We start from the raw sequence: 15276 nt of genomic DNA, 5'->3' as shown, positions 1-15276 counted from the left end.
TTTGCACAGTCTGACCAAACAACCAACTGAGGCAGTATAAGAGAAGAACTTGACACTTTATTGCATCTCACTAATAAATCGTTTTACCCTTTCCCACAGTAGTGAAATAGTTCTCAGCAGAATTAGTGCATATCTATTTTTTTACACTTATTCTGAAAACCAACCGAAACCATGACTTATTTGGGGTTTAAGGGGCACCTATGATAATATTGTCCAGTTCTAACGATCCTTCCACTGGCTCAAAATATCTACGCTATAAAAAGAAAATGAGCAAACTGTCTGAATGGAAGTTACACATCACACAATTCATCTGTATCAAAACAAATTCGGCTATAAACAAACGCTGAATATTTTGGTTTCTGTGTGCCAAAGCTGTTGTGAAGTCATTTTTGGTTTGATGGGGCATTTTTAAATGACAAATTACATTCACATTTTAAATCGAATAAGTTTACCATTCAAAAAAAAAAATGTTACAATGGTCCCAAAATATCAGTCACAGTAGTGATGGTGGCGGGGTTTGGGTTGGTCTTTGAGGACTTCTGGTTTAAGTCCAGCCCACAGACTGGAAAAAGCCTCTCCAACATATCAGCTGGTAAATATCACAAGGCAACACGGTAAAGAAAGAACCACAAGTAAATAAAACAAATGGTTTCTCACTCCGATGAACCACTCCGATCAACACAGAATGACATAACATGAAGGCTACCGTGACTTATTTATTCTAAAAACTCCAGTTTGAGATTCACGGTTGGTCTAGATAAAGCAGCCTTTGTGGAAGACGACATTTTCGTAACAAGTATTTTTTTTTTTTAGCTTTACAGTGAAGTTGTGACGATTAATCTTTTAAACATCTAAGTTACACAAGTTTCTATCTCTACGTAAATGGCGTCTCAGGTGGACAAATATAACAGCACTTGAAGCACGAAGCAGCAGCAAGGCCTGTGGCTTGGAATGATTAAAAGGACTGACTTCACTGTGCAGTAAAGATGCTTGAAATGAAAAGCTGCCAACAACAAAAACACAGTGATGCCAACATCCTCTAAAAGCATCGCACCAAAGGAAATGGGATCAGTAACATCACTAAGGTATTTCTAAACATGGACACCAAACAAAACTCCAGAACAAGTAGGGACATGTTTCCCCGACGGTCTAAATATACTGGTTTAACGAAAAGAGAGGGATTTATTCACAAGCTTTTAGCGGCGGCTGTGAATGATCCAAATTGCCTCGAATGAAGGGATGACTTTTTGTTTGTAGCCGTGGGAGGGCCAACCCAAACCCCTCCCCCACCGACAAACAGCTTCTCTAGCAATAATAATAATAATAATAATAATAATAATAATAATAATATATTGACTGAAAAAGAGATTAGTACAGCATAATTGGAATACAATTTTGACAGTTGCATTTAAAAGAGCCATGACAGGAGATACTAAAGATGTCTAATATGTCTCCTCTTGGTATCAGTCAGGCTGCTCCAGAGCCGTCTTCATGGTCATTCCACAGATCTCCTCCTGATGGACGGCGGCGCTTCACTCCACTGTCACAGACTTGGCAAGGTTCCTGGGACAGTCCACCTGCGTTACAAAGGAAGAGAGCGTCGGCTCAATGACACGTTGACAGACGGACGGCGCATTGAACATGCCTCCCACAGTTTACAAAGTATAGCCGTCGATAGGGTTGAGCCGAAAACTCGGATGAAACGAATATCCCGAATGGATAATGTACTATTTAAGAGCACGATTATCGTCCGAGTAAAATGTGTCAATATCTGTACTTAGCTGGGGTTTCAAATGGTTGTTTCATACAAGTAGAAACTAACAAAAACAGGTAGATCTGCAATTAAAACCGGAAAACCGGCACCGCACGCTGCAGCATTGTTTGCAGGAGAAAACAAACCAACAAAAAAAAATCCCCTCCCCTCCAATTCTCTTGAGTTACGTTTATGTTTTTCCACTTTCCATACAAGTAAGAAACTAAGGAAACAAAATCAATCTGATTTGCATATAGAGCAGGGAAGTGAGATGCCATCACAACTTGCACTTACATTTCTCACCTCATTTTCATTTGCATGTCTTTCTTGACTGCACTGTTTTTTGCTGCTCCAATGTCTGAATTTCCCTCCGGGGATTAATAAAGTGCTATCTTATTTTAACTCAGAAATGGACCGCTGACTGACAGAGACTGACAGCAGGATAGCCAGGAGGAGGACGGTAAGCCGTCACCAGCAAAGTGATGGAAGGGAAGTGCGATCGAAGTTACTATAAAAAATAAAATAAATAAATAAATTAAAAATGTAATTGAATAAACAGCCTCCCGCTTACTGTGTGGTTAAAGTGGAATTAAAGTAAAATAGTGTTTTGTGAATTAGAGTTATTAGAGATCTCAATATTATTATGATTGTTTTGTTGTCAACTTTTAACCCCATCCGAAAAACAGCTGACAGCAACAACGTTAATTGGCAAAAGGATAGCAGAGATAACCAAACAAAACGTGAGGAAGAGGGTGGAGACATGAGTTCAGCTCCTGGTGGGATCAAAAGTGGACGGAAATGCCAAGGTTCAAGCCTTGGCTGGAAACCCGTAGAATGTTAGTCCAACCCCCCCCCCCAAAAAAACAAAAAACTAGCTCCACCTGGCCACTCCGCATACCGTGTCCATCAATCAGTGTCTAAGAGGAACATTCATTTTGAGGAGAAGTGATCGGGACTCACGTCGTAGCCGCGCAGCACGGCCAGGTGGAAGGAGAGCAGCTGCAGGGGGATGACGCTCAGGATGCCCTGCAGACAGTCCACGCAGTGTGGCACTTTGATGGTGCGGCTGGAGTTACTGATGGTCTCGTAATCGTCCTTGTCGCAGATGACGATGGGCCGGCCCTGGGAATTCAAACACATTTCGGATCAACAATTTCAACAGAGAGCCTCGCCTCCATCCCCGCCCTGTGCCCAAGCCTGGGGGGGAAAAAATAAAAAATAAAAAAATGTGAAAACGGATCTCTGTGAGCTAAACAACACCTGACTTCTACTTTGACACCTCTGAAGGTCAAGTCCACATCTGCGACGGATTAGCAGCGGCGGTGATGTCATGTGGAACCCAACTACTCCCTTGTATTTAGAAAAATTAAATGATCGAGAGGTGTGGGACAGATGTCAGCAGACTGTGAAAATAAAGCTTAGACTCGACTGTTCATGGGTCACTCAATATTTAAGGTCTAAAGAGGTTTTTTGTTTTTTTTTCCCTTCCCCCCAAGGAAAGTAAATCAAAAGAGAGGCAATATGTTATACCTTTTGGAGATCTTCACCAATCTGTTACGACTTAGAGTCCTAAATCGACTTCTGGGAATTTGTAATGCAAGTATAGAGAAACAAAATTCTGAAAAAGTGTAAAAAAGGATTTAAGGAAATATTTCAAAGAGCATTTGTGGTTGTGGAACATGCTTAATGAAAAAGCAAAATAAAGCAAAGCAAGCAAGAAAATGTGTGTGTGATCACACTTTGAGTCCATAGGATATATGTATGAACGTATGTATATGTATGTGACAAATAAACCTCTTGAATTGAATAGTATGAATTCAAATCAAACAGCTTGAGTCTCACCTGGCGAGCCACCACCTGCTGCAGGGCATTCTGACACTTTGTGTAGGTGTGGTCACGCATGATGATCATGATGACCGGCATCAGTTTGTCCACCAGCGCCAGCGGGCCGTGCTTCAGCTCCCCGGCCAGGATGCCCTCCGAGTGCATGTAAGTGATCTCCTTGATTTTCTACAAAAGAAAAGAAGAAAAAGAATAATAATACATCTGTTGTTGCAATCTGGGGAACGACATAATATTCCCGATTAATGAAAATGACAAGTGGTCATGAGCTACCTGAGCTCCCTACTGGAGGACATTTAAAGTGTATGTTTAGTAGCTATAAATAAACTTTGACTTCAAATCAGTTCTCCTAGTTACAAAGGGATGTAGGGAAAACAATCAATGTGCAGCAACATTTACAACCAAAGGAGCTCTATTTAAAAAAGTTAAATAGTACAAGTTAAAAAGAATTCTGTCGTTATGATTCTCCTGAAGGGGATCAAACTGCGTCGTCCGCCTGCTCACCAGTGCCCCCTCCAGGCAGGTGGCATAGTGGTAGCCTCTGCCCATGATCAGCACGCTCTTCTGCTGGTACAGCTCTCCTGCCAGGCGCTGGATCTCATCATCCATACTCAGCACCTCCTTAATGAGATCTAACGCCACAGAGATACACAGGGTGGGGGACAGGATAGGATTATAGCAGGCCCGCTAAAATGCTGATGGGATAAATGGAATTTAGTGACTGGACATTGGCTGGAAGTGGTGCTGGGAACACAATGTAGGGCAGGGAGGAGGCCGGAGCTCAATCGCCAGACATTCCCCATTAGTTTAACACCAGGGATTCCCCATCATATGCTTTAGATCCAGCGGAGCAAGCCAGGGGCGCAGCCCAACAGCCAGTCCCCCTTCCTGCACTCATTCTCCCTCTGATCCCCTCTTCTTTCGTGATCCCTCAATCTCACATTGTCTTCATCATCCGAGCACAATTATCTGAACATAGGGCAGAACTAAAACCGGCTGTTGGGGCAACCGAACGAGACCATTGATGCCCCATTTCCTTTCCTCTGCTCCAGCCCTTTATAAACCCGTCTGATATGTGACAAGCTTTGTCACTGCCAACCCCCCCCTGCCCCCTCTACCTTGATGAGGCCTGGCTTACCTGGCAGAACTCTCAGGCCCTGGATGATCTCACGCCTCTTAGGCTGCATGGAAATCCTGTCATCACACATCAGCAGCGCAAACATGATCAGCGCCACAAACTGACTGGTGTAGGCCTGTGAACACACGATAGAAACACACAGTGCAGAAGGTCAATGACAGTACGCACAGCAAGTGGAGCCAAGCGCACAAACCCCAAATGCCTCGATTCCCCAGTGAACGCATCAAACGTTTGGAAGTTTATGTTATACAAGTTCATAAAATGGCAGGTCTTCCCAGATGAAGAACAGATAAGAGATCATTTCAAAGCTTCTTTAATTCTCTTTCTGAGGGTATAATTCATACTAATCTCCAAATTTGCATTATTATGTACTTAAAAAGTAATTTCACCCCATCATTTGAGCCTCACTCCACACCCTGCATAATTCTGAAAATTGTTTTTTTGAAATTGAAAAGAAAAAGAAGAAGGGCTACTTAGTGTGGTTTCACAGTAAGCTCAGTCAAGTCATTGGACCATATTTGTAAAGAAACATTAATATCTTGAGCAGGACTGGTGTGTTTCATCATAGAACAGTCATACTGTAAATTTTAGTTAATAGCTTAAAAAAATAAAATAAATAACTTTATCATGCGCAGCACCTCTTTAAAGCATGCAGGTTTTACAGCTTTGGCCAAAAAATGGCAACAAAGTTCCCTGTGTTTTCAGTAGAGTTTTGCCTGTGTTTCAAGCCTGTGTGCATTGATGTCCACTGGTAATGTCCACCAGATAGGCGTGCCCAAGTCAACAGAATGAGGTGTCCAACAGTGTGGTGTGACGCTCAGTCTTGGACTTACTAAGGCAAAACTAACACTAAAAGTGTTGCATCAAGTGAAAACAAGCTAATTTTATGAATCTAGAAATGCCATGACTCACAACACCCAACACAAAGTGAGACACCAGTCTGCCACCGTCTCCCTATGTCTGAGCACATTTGTGGGCCTTCTATGTATGGCACAGGGTAAGGGACAAAATTAAGACTTGTGAGAAGTTGGCGGAGGCTATATCTTTGCCAAAGCCAGCTACTGATCTGGTCAATGATAAGCTGGTGCTGGTAACTAAGAGGCTGGCAGTGGCACTATTATTACACTACTTTATGCAATATTTAATGTGTAAATAATATTAATTACATAAGTGACATTAAATTGAATAGTGTATATAGTATTGTAATTATAGTGTGATTTAATTAAAGAGTATAACGTCAATAACTTGGCTTCTCAATACCCACTGAGAGCCTCTCAGTTACCAGCGGCGGCTTATCAATGACCAGATCGCTTCGGCAAGAATATAGCCTCCATCGACTAGTCTTAACTTTGTCCCTTACCCTGTGCCATATTCTATGTCCTTTTGGAAGACTCAAGTTTTTAGTGGAGCCAAGTCTTTTCACGGGACCCTCCGGATTCAGAAATGCCAGCATCTTGGGCCAAGGCAACAGTTGTAAAGTCTTTAGAAATGTTTTTTTCCCCCCTGACAGTGCGCTAACCACAGCCCTTCAGCTGTTTTCGGCATATTTAATCCACATGTTAAATTGTGGTATTCTATGTTCTTGTCTTGGTCGATATCGTGCAAAATGCCAACGGTCACCAAACAATGCTGACTGTACAGAGTGGGTCTGAACGTGAAGGGTTGTCCCAGTTCCACCAAACAGCTGTGGTCCAGAATGGAATCCACCTCCCTCCAAATCCTCTGGACAGTGTCAATGAGTTCACAAATGCAATCTTTTATCTGCTAAAAAGTAAACAATAATGAGATTTGAGTTGTGATGGCATCAAAATTTCTTGTTCTGGCTTTGAGTTTCGGTACAAACTGGTTCGATGTCGACCAATACCTGCTACAATTAAATAGATATGGAGGAAGTTTCCTTTTTTTTTTTTCCCCATTCTAAATTATACAAGCTTAAAATTATAAACGACATGCACCATAAGCAATAGAAACATATTGCGAGGGAAGTCTCTGGAGTCATTTAGCACTTGAAATACGGCCTCTCCTTTGACTAAATGAGCTGGGTCGTGCAGTGCCTGGTTGCACTGGGTGTGGGTTTGTAGCTCAGCCAGCCAAGAAAGTAAACGATGGCGTCTCTGAGGCGTGCTCCGGTCTCCAGGCTCCCTGGAGCAGCACAAGATTCCTCACGCCAAGCTCAAGGGCTGGGCCAGGGAGGGACCTTCTTTCGCTCACTCTCTCCACTGCTCTGTTCCTCTCACTCTGCACAGAGCGCAGCCTGCCAACCCTTAAACTTCAAATTCAGGGGGGTAGAAAGATCCAACGATCCTGACCCTACATGAGTAGAGGAGAATGTCAGGCTTTTCCAACGCTCTGTGGGATTCAGTGTGGAGGGATGTGGGGTCAGAGGGGTTGAGTGCACATGTGAGACAAGCCTCTGCTATTGTATAAGGTCATTAAAGTAAAAAGCCCAATAGTGGCATTATACAAGGACAATGCAAAACTCTATCTTGAAGTCTGCATCTTAAAGATGAGGCCAAATACTATGTCTACCACTAATGACATCTAACCCTCTTTGTGACAAGAAATAACAGAGATAGTCTAATATGCTTGGATTTTTCTTTTGCTCACGATAGAAATGCTCAGGAAAAAGTGAAAGCAAAGGGATTCACGGCAACCACCGAGGTATCATTTTCAAAAAGTCCAAAGAGTCTCCAAAGAGTGGGGAAGCTTGGCAAAGAAATTAGGATGTGCAAAATCTATAAACAGCGGGAGGAACTATGGTGGAGATGAGAAGAAAAGGCGGTTCGGTTGGGCTCACCTTGGTGCTGGCCACGCCGATCTCAGGCCCGGCGTTGATGTGGACCCCACAGTCCGTCTCCCTGGAGATGGAGCTGCCAACTGTGTTGGTTATGCCCACTGTCAAAGCCCCCCTCTCCTTACAGTAGCGCAGGGCCATGAGGCTGTCTGCCGTCTCTCCTAGAGGCGGGGGTGGGGGCAGGTTTTGCGGTTATGACACACATTATGCAATGTAACAGATCTGACACGATGACGCCGCCGCAGATTTATTAGCCTGGTGGGGAAAGTCCTTCAGCTTTGTTCAGGCGTCAGACTGGGAACCAGCGCAACACGAAACACATGGCACACAGGAGATAGCAAGCACAATGTCAAAAAATGGGAAAAGACAAAAAGGCTATTTTGCGAGGCCTCAGAGTAAGATAAGGCATGGAATTGTCATATTCACGTATTCAAAATATAACTATAGGACTCCATGTTATTTAAGTCAATGCACCGACCATAATGAAAGAGAAATGAGAATTAATGGTATCTCGAGCTCAGCAGGGCATGGAAAGCAGGAGAACCACAAAGAAGGAGTACTTAATGGGGTCCAGACGGCGATCATTTCCCCTTACCTGATTGGCTGATAAAGAAGCAGACGTCGTCTCGGAACACGGGTGTGTTTCGGTCCAGGAAGTCGCTGGCCAGCTCCACCATGACAGGAAGCTCGGTGAGCTCCTCCAGGACCTGCCGGGTCTGGGGAAGGAGCCAAGTGCTGCTGAGCGTTGGAATATGAAGCGCACCAGCCCTGCTGGCGTAAACCCCCACACACCTGTGGCTACATACAGCTTGGACAGTTACCTCGGTCAACTTTGAAAATTGCTGATGAAATCTACTTGTTGGCTTGATGGTTACTTACCGCCACCCCGGCATGGTAGCTGGTGCCACATGCGATGAGGATAAGCCTTCGACATCTCTGGATCTCCTTGATGTGGTCCTTCAGCCCTCCCAGTGTCACTGCAGAGGAAACACAGCCTCCAGCCAATTCATTTTCCAACTAAATGTAAAGGTCAGGAGGAAACAATGACTCTTGAGAAAGAATGGTTTTACACCAGAACCAACAACTGGTAAGCGACATACACTGGTGTGTGTATTTTAAAGTACAAAATCATATACATTGCACAGAATCATTTGTGCAAAACACATTAAAAAAATGTAAGATGGTAATAATAAATGTTCTGCTGCCAAAGCTCCTGAAGTAACGTAGCACATTTCTAGAAAAGGAACAACCTGCTGGCATCCAAGCAATTACATAGACCGATCAGCCACAACATTAAAAGCACCACTAATAACTAATATTGTGTAGGTCCCCCTCATGGTGCCAAAACAGCTCTGATCCGTCGAGGCATGGACTCCACAACACCTCCGAAGGTGTCCTGTGGTATCTGGCACCAAGATACTAGCAGCAAATCCTTTAAGTCCTGTAGGTTGTGAGGTGGGGCCCCCATGGGTCGGGCTTGTTGTTCCAGCACATCCCCCGGATGCTCGATGAGATCAGACCCTGACCCCGCCCATCCACATGTCGTTGAAGAAAACATGATTCATCTGACCAGGCCACCATCTTCCATTGCTCCATTGTCCAGTTCTGACGCTCACATGCCCATTGTAGGCGCTTTCGGCAGTGGACAAGGGTCAGCATGGACACCCTGTGGCTACGCAGCCCCATACGCAGCAAGCTGTGATGCACTGTTCATAGCCAGCATTAACTTTTTCAGCAATTTGTGCTACAGTAGCTCTTCTGTGGGATTGAACCAGACAGGTTAGAATTCGCCACACACACACACACACACACACACACACACACACACACACACACACACACACACACACACACACACACACACACACACACACACACACACACACACACACACACACACACACACACACACACACACACCAGTGAGCCTTGGGCGCCCATGCCCCCGTCAGTTGTTCACCGGTTGTCCTTTCTTGGACAACTTTTGAGAGGTACTTATCACTCCAAACGAAAGGCTGTTTTGAAGATGCTCTGACCGGGTCGTCTACCCATCACAATTTGGCCCTTGTCAAAGTCGTTCAGATCCTTACGCTTGACCATTTTTCCTTCTTCTAACAAATCAACTTCAAGAACTGACTGTTTACTTGTTGTCTAATATATCCCACCCCTTGACAGGTGCCATTGGAACAAGTTGTGGCTGATTGGTGCATTTCAATTCACATATATACCCAAAAAGCTTTGAATATGTGCCAGATGACAATGGAAAAATGTGCAGCTGCAAACTGGGAGTGATTTAAACCTGCATAATCAAATCTCTCTGACCTGTGTTGTTATCAAAATTGACCCTTCCTCTCATGGTGTTGACCACAGACTCTGGCTGCTCAAAGATCTCCTTCTGCATGAAGGAGCTGTAGTTTCCTGTGAAGGTAGGAGCAGGGGCGATGAGTAAACAAAAAAAACAGAGAACCTCTCCAAATACATTTAAAAAGATAAATTGCTCCCTGGAAAATAGCGAGCTTAATAAATAGTCGGAAACGGGTACTTTTGCACGTTGAACCCTCTGAAAAAGTAAAAACCACAAACAACCGGACAATCAACAACATGTTGGAAACCCAGTTTTGGTGGTAATCCAGCTGATTCTGAAATGCAGGAAAGACAAATGTTGTCTTTTATCAGCAGCTTGGTTTTTCTTTCTGCCTTTGGCAGGTGTCATTTTATGAATTAAAAAAATAAAAATAAAAAAATAAAAAAAACACAAGTCATTGTCTTTCAACATTTATGACAGTGAAATATAGAAGTGTTTTTTCACCCGCCGCTGACAGTATTTTGGGTCTGGCGAATTGGGTTATTCAGTAGAACGGCTCCAGAAATTGAGACCGAGAGAAAAGGGGGGCTGTGGAATGACAGGACCACAAAGGAATGCAGAGTACGGTTGGCATCGCCTCCTCTGCGTCCTCTGCTGGAGAACAGGGGTAGGGACTACGAAAGATGAAGATGTATAGAAATAAGTAAATAATAGTAATAGTGCTTCATGGAGGCTAAGGATTACATAAGGTTATGCTTCATAAGATAGTGTTGGGGATGAGGACAAATGCTCTGCGGCTGGGGGCTAAAGGGTGTACCAGCTGGTCTGGTCCAGGTACTGTATCTGGTGTCTCGACACCCTGGGGGTATGAGTGAACTGGGTAGTGGGGGCGGTGGGGGGAGAGGTGTAACCACCTGGCTGTTAGAGATAAAGAACATGAAAGCAGTATAACCATCCAGTCCTTGTTAACATCTGCACTGTAATAGCAGGGTTCCATTAAATTACAGCGCCAGGTATTTACACAGCAGGTCAGGAGTTACGATCTAAATTGGGTACAATCTGAACAACAAATGGCCACCAGAGTGGCAGCGTGGGGTTCCTGGGTCTGTGTGCGGGTGGGGTTCGGTCTTTGCTCACCCTTCATGATCTGCTGCAGCTCCATTTGCAGGGTCTGGATGGCGCGGGCAGGGTGGTCTCCGGCCGTGCGCTTTATCCTGTGGATGGACAGCCGCCCGTCCATCACGGCGGCCACATCGTCGTCCTCCAGGAATATCACGCGGTTGGTGTGTTCGATCACCGCGCTGCAATGACATGGGTGGTGGTGGGCGTTAAAATCAGCCATTTCACACTTTGTGTAAGCTGCAAGCTATTGGCAGAACCCTGACCTAGCATCGGAGGCAAAGTAGTACTCCACAGCCTTCTCATCCACAGGGAACAGGCAGGTGTCCTGGTCCAACCTGGGCAGGGTAGTGCAGCCCTTCTTGTCTTTACCCGCTTGAGGAAAAAAAAAAGACACATTGATAAACTGGGGACCCTTAATGCAGGGGCAATGAGATTATTTTTTTAAATATGGAGACCAAAAGTGAAATTACAGGAGCGGTAGAGGACGGGGATGTGATCTGTGGAGAGCTTGTGATCGCTTTTCACTCCAATCAACAAAGGACCTCCCCTCCTAGATGAACAAAGACAAATGACCCAAAATAATAGAATAGTCTTGAAAGTTGTGTTTTTAAAGTTGTGTCAATGTTGGAATTCTACAATATTGACAACATGACAGCAGCGGCGGAAGTGTACCTCGTCCCAACCGCCTCTCCGGGATAATGGACGCTCTTAAAGACCAGGGCAAAAGCTCCCTCCTTAAGAGAGAGGGAAAAAAAACAAAACACATCAGATGACACCTTTAGTAACCAGCCACTTGATCGGTTTTGTGCATAAGATAAGACAACATGTTATCAATCCAGGGGGAGAAATTAAGTTAAAAGAAAGGCCATTACCAGCTGCTGAGTCACCCTCTCCACCAGAGTGGTGAAGCTGAGGTCATCGCTCTCACGGTTGTCGTACATATATTTTACCAGCTTGGCGATGGTCTCCGTATCGGTCTCTGACTCAAACTCATAGCCTTTGCTCTCCTGTGAACGTATAAGAGATAGTCATTCACCTGCATCGTGGTGGCAAATATCTTGCACTTAACTCTCAAATTAAAATGAGTGTGTAGAAAGTAAACTGCTCACCAGGAACTTCCTGAGGTCTTTGTAGTTGGTAATAATTCCATTGTGAATGACAATGAACTCTGTTTAAGGGAGCATTTGGGGATAACAAGACAAGAATTCTTTAAAATTTTGACCTCAAACAACTCATAGAAAAGTTACTAATAACAAGAGTATAGTAGATTGACATGTCAACAATCAATGTTTTATAAATGTCAACAACTCTGTCAGTGAGTGTGGGGTTTTAGCATGATGAAGCCAAACTGACCATTGTTCTTATCAGACCTCTGCGGGTGGCTATTGACTGGACTCGGTGCACCGTGGGTTGCCCAGCGGGTGTGAGCAATGCCAACGTGGACGTCGAACTCCACGTCCATGTCAATATCCTGTTGTTCTATTGGTTGTAGACAAACATGACAGAACAATGTTCATTAACCGCATAAAAGGTATATACATAAAAATCAGAGTTGTCGCGTCAGTCTTCCGAGACACTTACTGTGGATCTCCTCATCAAGAGCATTTACTTTTCCACGCTGCTTAATCAGCTGGATAGACTTGCCGTTGGTTTCCCAATCTTTTTCGTTTCCGCCATCAATTCCCACACCTCAGAAAAAAAGCAAGGACAGCATTTAATTTTGCAAAAATGGCAATTCTATGACAAGGACTGTTGCATTACATTATCGCATTTGGCAGACACGTTTGTCAGAAGTGACTTACAATAAGTACATTTGTCACAGTATCAAAACAAATGTATGTCACAGCCAGCTAAACATTCTCTAGAAAGTAGCAGTACTACTAGAGTTAGAGAGGTTTCTTTTGTAAATTAAAGTATGCTAGACAGTAAAGGGAGAAAAGATGCTCATGCTCTATTAAAGAGCGAGGGAGACCAGGAAAGAAGTTGTCCTTTAATCTGTTATCAGAAAGAATCGGTTTCCTGAAGAATTTCTGCAGTCATGTTAAATTAGTCATGATTTGACAGTTATGACGTATATGATCATTTGAAAAAAAGAGGGAGACACGTGGGAGATAGACACCGACCTCCTCCCAACACTCACACACTGTCTATAATTATCAGATTCCTTGAGGAAAAAAATAAAAAAAAGACCTGCAAACAGAGGGGGATGATGTGTGTGGAAGCCGCCCCCTCCCCGACATGTCACTTACCAGCGGAGTCATACCCCCGGTACTCCAGACGCCGCAGGCCCTTGAGCAGGATCTCAAGGATGTCACGCCGTGTCCGTGGCACGTGGTAGTTGAGATAGGCAAAGATTCCTGGGGACAGCAAGGTGGGGCGACATCTGTCAGAGCCAAGACTCAGCGATAATACGGCTCTTATTTGAACTCCACCTGTACATCTGACGGAATGACGCAATAAGCCGGTGGCTTTACAAAAGTTGTCACTGAAGCGAGGCGCGAGAAGCAAAACAAAATGCAGTGCATGAAGGATGACCTCTGCCCATTGTTTCTACGTGTATATGAAAAAATAAATTTGCCTTTGAGGTGATTATTCTAGTAAAGCCAGTCTGACAGGATGATTGACAATTTGGTTGGGGTGGTTGTACATTACTTCCCATTATCTGTTAAAATCGAATACTGAACCAGACAACAGGGAACCAGTCTTGAAACAAATATGAAACCGGATAAAACCCGGATCATCATGTACCGGGTTTTGTCCGACGCGCGAACGAATACATGAAGACACTGATTTGAATGCGCAAACTGAGTGGTTATATAAAGTCTTTCAATGACGGGTGCATCTGTTTCAGTAAATATGTATGCAACCATAAAATGCTTAATTAACCTTGATAAAATGTTTAATATTATAAATGGTATTTGTACATTAACCATTAATGAAGAAGGCTGTACATCGCATGACTCATTTATCCAAACTATGACATCAATTTGGTAACCAAACCATGTCTACCAAAATGTTACTTAACATTAAGAAGCATTTTAAGTTTAAGTACCCCAGAGCTCATTGGAAACAAAACCAAGGAATGGGACTATTTGATCTTACTCCTTTAAAAACAAAAACAAAGTAAACATAGCATTATGACATAAACATTAAGCATATATTTAGTATAACTTTATACATTAAACTTTTAAAAGTTGTGAGCAATATTCAAGCATCTGCAAGAATGCTCAACGTGTCTTTAACAGAGACTCCATTCAGGATAGTTGCAGGACCGGGTGAAGGATGGAGGGAGCGGGTGGAGAACAGCCAAGCAAAAGAGGGGGCAAACATAAGGCTCACTATTGATTCAAAAAGCTGTTTAACGAAAAGTTTAAATAATCCCGGTCTTCACTGAAAGAGATGTGAGACGATGAAGGAAGACAGGAAGGCGGTTATCAGTTTATCTTAGTGAGCACTAGAGATAGAGCAAGAGACATTTTAACCGCAACATTTATATTGGTCTTTTCATTTTAGGTTATCTTTACTAATGTGTGTGAGTGAGTGAGTGAGTCTGTGTGTGTGTGTGTGTGTGTGTATGGAGAGAGCGAGTGAGAGAGAGAGAGGAGAAATTATACTAGTTCAAGTACAACAGTGGATAGCCTAAGGTCCAGGGAAATACACTGTATCTCTCCATGTATGCATGCAGGGATGCCTTTTAGGTTATCTTCACCCATTTTGATTTATTTGTATGTGCGAAGTTTACACATTTCTGTATTTTAGTTTGTCTCCACCTTCTGTACTTAGGATTCTGCACTTTTTGTTTTCCACTAGCTTTGGCAATGAAAACATGTTTCCCATGTTAGTTGATACAGCCCTCTGAAATGAATTGAGAGGGTGATAAGGATGCTGGGAATCTCCTTCGATGTAACTCAAATAACTCATCAAGCAAGTCCCTTCCTGAGACGGTCGCAATCACACATGGCAACATCAAAACGCCTCAAAAACTATGACAGGTTCGCTGTGTTTATTAGAGCATTGTTTAAATACTACGGTAGCCAGCCCTCGCTATTTCATACTGTAGAGATGAATCAATGCCAGGAATGCTGCGCGGCTCTTACAGGGGTTTGCCTTTCGGTTGTTGAGTGATTACGCGAATCAATTCAGTTCCCAGTTGAAAACAAAATCAATGGGGTTTCAGTACTCACCACACATGTCTGCTCCGTTTCTTCCCGAAGCCGCTTCTCTTGTCACTTCCGCGTCGGATAACGCCTGTCAAAAACGTCCCGCCCCCCTTATTGACCGATTGGCTCGGCGCCAAGCGGCCTCTTCCGCGCTCGACCCCG

At 43.8% G+C, this 15276-nt stretch overlaps 1 protein-coding gene across 1 annotated transcript; it reads right to left on the bottom strand.

Annotated features, from left to right (window-relative positions):
* Positions 1 to 37: 37 nt before the first annotated feature.
* Positions 38 to 15160, bottom strand: gfpt1 (glutamine--fructose-6-phosphate transaminase 1). Its single transcript, XM_080003707.1, has 19 exons — positions 15139 to 15160; positions 13204 to 13311; positions 12536 to 12643; positions 12308 to 12433; positions 12064 to 12122; positions 11827 to 11961; positions 11627 to 11688; positions 11425 to 11504; positions 11218 to 11326; positions 10970 to 11133; positions 9850 to 9945; positions 8407 to 8504; positions 8123 to 8243; positions 7531 to 7688; positions 4734 to 4848; positions 4100 to 4227; positions 3596 to 3763; positions 2714 to 2875; positions 38 to 1577 (listed from the first exon to the last, which is right to left on the bottom strand). The coding sequence occupies exons 1-19, from the start codon at positions 15143 to 15145 to the stop codon at positions 1533 to 1535; spliced, it is 2049 nt and encodes a 682-aa protein (XP_079859833.1). The 5' UTR covers positions 15146 to 15160; the 3' UTR covers positions 38 to 1532.
* Between the last annotated feature and the right edge of the window lie 116 nt (positions 15161 to 15276).

The sequence above is a fragment of the Zeus faber genome, assembly GCF_960531495.2.
Source record: "Zeus faber genome assembly, chromosome: 7".
Taxonomy (NCBI): Eukaryota; Metazoa; Chordata; class Actinopteri; order Zeiformes; family Zeidae; genus Zeus; species Zeus faber.
Note: the sequence above shows the minus strand (reverse complement) of the source record. Positions and strands in the feature narration are given on the sequence as shown.

Bases quoted from the DNA above. Each gene is read 5' to 3' on its own strand.
- gfpt1 (XM_080003707.1), bottom strand. The intron at 11,689-11,826 runs GTAATGGCCTTT...CTCTCTCTTAAG, and splicing joins AGAGGGTGACTCAGCAGCTG to GAGGGAGCTTTTGCCCTGGT. The intron at 4,228-4,733 runs GTAAGCCAGGCC...CTGTGGCGTTAG, and splicing joins GGGCCTGAGAGTTCTGCCAG to ATCTCATTAAGGAGGTGCTG.